This window comes from Salvelinus fontinalis, chromosome 32 (assembly GCF_029448725.1).
Source record: "Salvelinus fontinalis isolate EN_2023a chromosome 32, ASM2944872v1, whole genome shotgun sequence".
Lineage (NCBI taxonomy): Eukaryota > Metazoa > Chordata > Actinopteri > Salmoniformes > Salmonidae > Salvelinus > Salvelinus fontinalis.
Genome location: NC_074696.1, coordinates 19,243,306 through 19,250,307, shown reverse-complemented (window position 1 = coordinate 19,250,307; position 7,002 = coordinate 19,243,306). Strand labels below are relative to the sequence as shown.

Here is a 7,002-nt window from a genome sequence, read left to right as displayed (position 1 = left end):
ACTCGGCCTTGTCTCAGGGTAGTACATTTGTGGTCTTTACATTTACATTTAATTCATTTAGCAGACGCTCTTATCCAGAGCGACTTACAAATTGGAAAGTTCATACATATTCATCCTGGTCCCCCCGTGGGGAATGAACCCACAACCCTGGCGTTGCAAGCGCCATGCTCTACCAACTGAGCCACACGGGACTTTGATATCCTTTAGTGGTGTGGGGGCTGTGCTTTGGCAAAGTGGGTGGGGTTATATCCTGCCGTTATATCCGGCCTGGTTGGCCCTCTTCGGGAGTAACTTTGGACGGGGCCAGTGTCCCCCGACTCCCACTGTCTCAGTCTCCAGTGTCTATGTGCCAGGGGGCTAGGGTCAGTCTGTCCTATCTGGAGTATTTCTCCTGTCTTATCTAGTGTCCTGTGTGATCTTCAGTATGCATCCTCTAATTCTCCCATCTCTCTCTCGTTGACCCTGCTGGTCATCTATGAAAGTTTGAACGTCTTCAATAATCTCCACCCGGCACAGCCAGAAGAGGACTGGCCACCCCTCAGAGCCTGGTTCCTCTCTAGGTTTCTTCCTAGGTTCCTGACTTTCCGGGGAGTTTTTCCTAGCCACCGTGCTTCTACATCTGAATTACTTGCTGTTTGGGGTTTTAGGCTGGGTTTCTGTATAAGCACTTTGTGACATGGGCTGATGTAAAAAGGGCTTTATAAATACATTTGATGAATTTATTCATCGCTTTAACTTGTTTTTAATTGAAATATGTTATGTTTCTGTTATACTGTTTCCCAAACCAAGGTGGTGGTTAAACTCAATTGGTTGAGAGAACTGGAGAGTTCAGTCTCAGAAATGATTATCTGACATATGTGTGACCTATGACCTATCCCCCTCTTCTCCTCCCCCTCTACAAAATGCCCCCTCTTCTCCTCCCCCTCTACTCATGCCCCTTCTTCTCCTCCCCCTCTACTCATGCCCCTTCTTCTCCTCCCCCTCTACTCATGCCCCTTCTTCTCCTCCCCCTCTACTCATGCCCCTTCTTCTCCTCCCCCTCTACAAAATGCCCCTTCTTCTCCTCCCCCTCTACTCATGCCTCTTCTTCTCCTCCCCCTCTACAAAATGCCCCTTCTTCTCCTCCCCCTCTTCTCATCCCCCTCTACAAAATGCCCCTTCTTCTCATCCCGCTCTTATCATCCCCCTCTACTCATGCCCTTCTTCTCCTCCCCCTCTTATCATCCCCCTATTCAAAATGCCCCTTCTTCTCATCCCCCTCTTCTCCTCCCCCTCTTCTCATCCCCCGTTTCTTACCCTCTTTCATCTCCTTGGTGTCCTCCTCCTCCTGCTGGTCAGATTCAGGATCAGGCTTCAGCTCTGTGATTTCTTCATCCTCTTCTTCCTCCTCTGTAGAAAGAGAGAGCGAGGGGTATAGAGGGCGGAAGGGGGAGAGAGAGGGAGAGGGAGAGAGAGAAAGGGGTATAGAGGGCGGAAGGGGGAGAGAGAGGGAGAGGGAGAGAGGGGTATAGAGGGCGGAAGGGGGAGAGAGAGGGAGAGGGAGAGAGAGGGGTATAGAGAGCGGAAGGGGGAGAGAGAGGGAGAGGGAGAGAGCGAGAGGGGTATAGAGGGCGGAAGGGGGAGAGAGAGGGAGAGGGAGAGAGAGGGAGAGAGAGAGGGGTATAGAGGGCGGAAGGGGGAGAGAGAGGGAGAGGGAGAGAGAGAGAGGGGTATAGAGGGCGGAAGAGGGAGAGAGAGGGAGAGGGAGAGAGAGAGGGGTATAGAGGGCGGAAGGGGGAGAGAGAGGGGGAGGGAAAGAGACAGAGGGTTATAGAGGGCGGAAGGGGGAGAGAGGGAGAGGGAGAGAGAGAGAGGGGTATAGAGGGCGGAAGGGGGAGAGAGAGGGAGAGGGGGGTATAGAGGGCGGAAGGGGGAGAGAGAGGGAGAGAGAGAGAAAGAAAGAGCGAGCAGTCATTTTAATCAGCAGCTGTTCCAAGTACTACAACCCCCCTCTATACTTATACCACTCCATCCCATCTAATCATTCGCAGGCCTGGTCCACCTGACTAACTGACATTCAGGGCCGGATGGGCCTCCTACACACACACACACACACACACACACACACACACACACACACACACACACACACACACACACACACACACACACACACATACACACACATACACACACACACACACACACACACACACACACACACACACACACACACACACACACACACAATTAAGTGTATTAGGCATGGCAGAACAGCCTGCAAAGCATTTGATACTACTAAAGTTTAGGTCAATTGGAGGTTGGAGGATTTTTCTAGGACTTCTGTCATTTCCATCAGTTGTATTATCGAAACATTGGGAAAACACCTGCAGAAAAATTATTATTAGTAACATGACCAAGCCAACTCCCACCAACATGATTATTAGTAACATGACCAAGCCCACCCTCCCCAACATGATTATTAGTAACATGACCAAGCCAACTCCCACTAACAATTATTAGTAACATGACCAAGCCCACTCCCCCCAACATGATTATTAGTAACATGACCAAGCCCATTCCCCCCAACATGATTATTAGTAACATGACCAAGCCCACTCCCCACAACATGATTATTAGTAACATGACCAAGCCCACTCCTCCCAACATGATTATTAGTAACATGACCAAGCCAACTCCCACTAACAATTATTAGTAACATGACCAAGCCCACTCCCCCCAACATGATTATTAGTAACATGACCAAGCCCATTCCCCCCAACATGATTATTAGTAACATGACCAAGCCCACTCCCCACAACATGATTATTAGTAACATGACCAAGCCCACTCCTCCCAACATGATTATTAGTAACATGACCAAGCCCACTCCCCACAACATGATTATTAGTAACATGACCAAGCCCACTCCCCCCCAACATGATTATTACTAACATGACCAAGCCCACTCCCCCCCCCCCCAACATGATTATTAGTAACATGACCAAGCCCACTGCCCTCCCAACATGATTATTAGTAACATGACCAAGCCAACATGATTATTAGTAACATGACCAAGCCCACTCCCCCCAACATGATTATTAGTAACATGACCAAGCCAACTCCCCCCAACATGATTATTAGTAACATGACCAAGCCCACTCACACCAACATGATTATTAGTAACATGACCAAGCCCACTCCCCCCAACATGATTATTAGTAACATGACCAAGCCAACTCCCCCCAACATGATTTTTAGTAACATGACCAAGCCCACTCCCCCCCCCCAACATGATTATTAGTAACATGACCAAGCCCACTCCCCTCCCAACATGATTATTAGTAACATGACCAAGCCCACTCCCCTCCCAACATGATTATTAGTAACATGACCAAGCCCAGTCCTCCCAACATGATTATTAGTAACATGACCAAGCCCAGTCCCCCCCAACATGATTATTAGTAACATGACCAAGCCCACTCCCCCCCAACATGATTATTAGTAACATGACCAAGCCCACTCCCCCCCAACATGATTATTAGTAACATGACCAAGCCCACTCCCCCCCAACATGATTATTAGTAACATGACCAAGCCCACCCCCCCCAGCATGATTATTAGTAACATGACCAAGCCCACTCCCCCCCAACATGATCATTAGTAACATGACCAAGCCCACTCCCCTCCCATCACACAGGCATCATCAGAGAGGAAGTTAACACACAGGCCTCATCAGAGACGAAGTTAACACACAGGCCTCATCAGAGAGGAAGTTAACACACAGGCCTCATCAGAGAGGAAGTTAACACACAGGCCTCATCAGAGACGAAGTTAACACACAGGCCTCATCAGAGAGGAAGTTAACACACAGGCCTCATCAGAGACGAAGTTAACACACAGGCCTCATCCGAGACGAAGTTAACACACAGGCCTCATCAGAGAGGATGTTAACACACAGGTCTCATCAGAGAGGAAGTTAACACACAGGCCTCATCAGAGAGGAAGTTAACACACAGGTCTCATCAGAGACGAAGTTAACACACAGGCCTCATCAGAGAGGAAGTTAACACACAGGCCTCATCAGAGACAAAGTTAACACACAGGCCTCATCAGAGAGGAAGTTAACACACAGGCCTCATCAGAGACGAAGTTAACACACCGGCCTCATCAGAGAGGAAGTTAACACACAGGCCTCATCAGAGACGAAGTTAACACACAGGCCTCATCAGAGACGAAGTTAACACACAGGCCTCATCAGAGACGAAGTTAACCCACAGGCCTCATCAGAGAGGAAGTTAACACACAGGCCTCATCAGAGAGGAAGTTAACACACAGGCCTCATCAGAGACGAAGTTAACACACAGGCCTCATCAGAGAGGAAGTTAACACACAGGTCTCATCAGAGACGAAGTTAACACATAGGCCTCATCAGAGAGGAAGTTAACACACAGGCCTCATCAGAGAGGAAGTTAACACACAGGTCTCATCAGAGAGGAAGTTAACACACAGGCCTCATCAGAGAGGAAGTTAACACACAGGTCTCATCAGAGACGAAGTTAACACACAGGCCTCATCAGAGAGGAAGTTAACACACAGGCCTCATCAGAGAGGATGTTAACACACAGGTCTCATCAGAGAGGAAGTTAACACACAGGCCTCATCAGAGAGGTAAGTTAACACACAGGTCTCATCAGAGACGAAGTTAACACACAGGCCTCATCAGAGAGGAAGTTAACACACAGGCCTCATCAGAGAGGATGTTAACACACAGGTCTCATCAGAGAGGAAGTTAACACACAGGCCTCATCAGAGAGGAAGTTAACACACAGGCCTCATCAGAGAGGAAGTTAACACACAGGCCTCATCAGAGACGAAGTTAACACACAGGTCTCATCAGAGAGGAAATTAACACACAGGCCTCATCAGAGTCGAAGTTAACACACAGGCCCCATCAGAGAGGAAGTTAACACACAGGCCCCATCAGAGAGGAAATTAACACACAGGTCTCATCAGAGAGGAAATTAACACACAGGTCTCATCAGAGAGGAAATTAACACACAGGTCTCATCAGAGAGGAAATTAACACACAGGCCTCATCAGAGAGGAAATTAACACACAGGTCTCATCAGAGAGGAAGTTAACACACAGGTCTCATCAGAGACGAAGTTAACACACAGGCCCCATCAGAGACGAAGTTAACACACAGGCCTCATCAGAGACGAAGTTAACACACAGGCCTCATCAGAGAGGAAGTTAACACACAGGCTTCAGCCGAGACGAAGTTATCACACAGGCCTCATCAGAGAGGAAGTTAACACACAGGCCTCATCAGAGAGGAAGTTAACCCACAGGCCTCATCAGAGAGGAAATTAACACACAGGCCTCATCAGAGACGAAGTTAACACACAGGCCTCATCAGAGACGAAGTTATCACACAGGCCTCATCAGAGAGGATGTTAACACACAGGTCTCATCAGAGAGGAAGTTAACACACAGGCCTCATCAGAGAGGAAGTTAACACACAGGCCTCATCAGAGAGGAAGTTAACACACAGGCCTCATCAGAGACGAAGTTAACACACAGGTCTCATCAGAGAGGAAATTAACACACAGGCCTCATCAGAGACGAAGTTAACACACAGGCCCCATCAGAGAGGAAGTTAACACACAGGTCTCATCAGAGACGAAGTTAACACACAGGCCCCATCAGAGACGAAGTTAACACACAGGCCCCATCAGAGAGGAAGTTAACACACAGGCCTAAGAGACGAAGTTAACACACAGGCCTCATCAGAGAGGAAGTTAACACACAGGCCCCATCAGAGAGGAAGTTAACACACAGGCCTCATCAGAGAGGAAGTTAACACACAGGCCTCATCAGAGAGGAAGTTAACACACAGGCCTCATCAGAGAGGAAGTTAACACACAGGCCTCATCAGAGACGAAGTTAACACACAGGCCTCATCAGAAAGTAAGTTAACACAGAGAAGGTGCCTCTCTGAGTGGCGTGCATGTCCTCGGCTCTGTCCTAACCTCTGACCTTGAGATCCAACAACCCCACCCTAAACTCGACCCCGCAATTACTCCGACCCCCCCCCCCAGTGAAGGGGGCAAAAGAGGGGCTAACATCCACAAGCACCTGCCAGTCTTCCTGCGGCCTGCTTGGTCCTTCCATTCACACCCTCTGCCCACCGCCCTTCCCCTCCCTCCCTCCTTCCTCCAGACATGTGTTGGTAACCCCTCCCCCATCCCATCACCCTGGAAACAGATGGTGAGAATGAGGCCCCAAAAGCCCACTTGACACCCTACCAGACACCTGTGGCTGCGAACGCGCAAACACACACACTCTCTGCACGCTCACGCACACCCGAATCCTCAGTGGGCTCGTTGTCATGTTGACCCCTTGGTCGGAGGTTAACTGGGTAGGGGTCGCAGTGACAATGGGCGCCCAGTTCACAGGAGGAAGTGATTCCATCCCGCCAGACGTGTCACGTCTCACACTCTCAACTCAACACCAGCGCCGTTTGTTTTCAGGGGTGAGTGAGTGTCTGTGTGTGTGTATGACACAGTTTGAGTATGCCCTGAGGCCTCCGAAAATTACTGGCTCAAGAGCCTTGTTGATATGAGAATATAGGCCTTCTGTCTATTATCACCATGCCCTTTCAGCTGCTCTGAACCTTCTCAACTGGTTTTGTTTAGATATAATAAATATACACTGATCAAAAAAATAAAGGGAACACTTAAATAACACAATGTAACTCCAAGTCAATCACACTTCTATGAAATCAAACTGTCCACTTAGGAAGCAACACTGATTGACAATAAATTTCACATGCTGTTGTGCAAATGGAATAGACAAAAGGTGGAAATTATAGGCAATTAGCAAGACACCCCCAAAAAAGGAGTGATTCTGCAGGTGGTGACCACAGACCACTTCTCAGTTCCTATGCTTCCTGGCTGATGTTTTGGTCACTTTTGAATGCTGGCGGTGCTCTCACTCTAGTGGTAGCATGAGACGGAG

At 48.8% G+C, this 7,002-nt stretch overlaps 1 protein-coding gene across 7 annotated transcripts in view; it reads right to left on the bottom strand.

Moving 5' to 3' along the window:
* Positions 1-7,002, bottom strand: part of LOC129830838 (cytoplasmic dynein 1 intermediate chain 1-like) — a 131,749-nt gene that overhangs the window by 71,502 nt on the left and 53,245 nt on the right. For all 7 annotated transcript variants that reach the window (XM_055893616.1, XM_055893611.1, XM_055893613.1 and 4 more), the window contains one exon: positions 1,297-1,389. In XM_055893616.1, the coding sequence (XP_055749591.1) occupies positions 1,297-1,389 (93 nt within the window). The remainder of the gene's footprint in view (positions 1-1,296; positions 1,390-7,002) is intronic.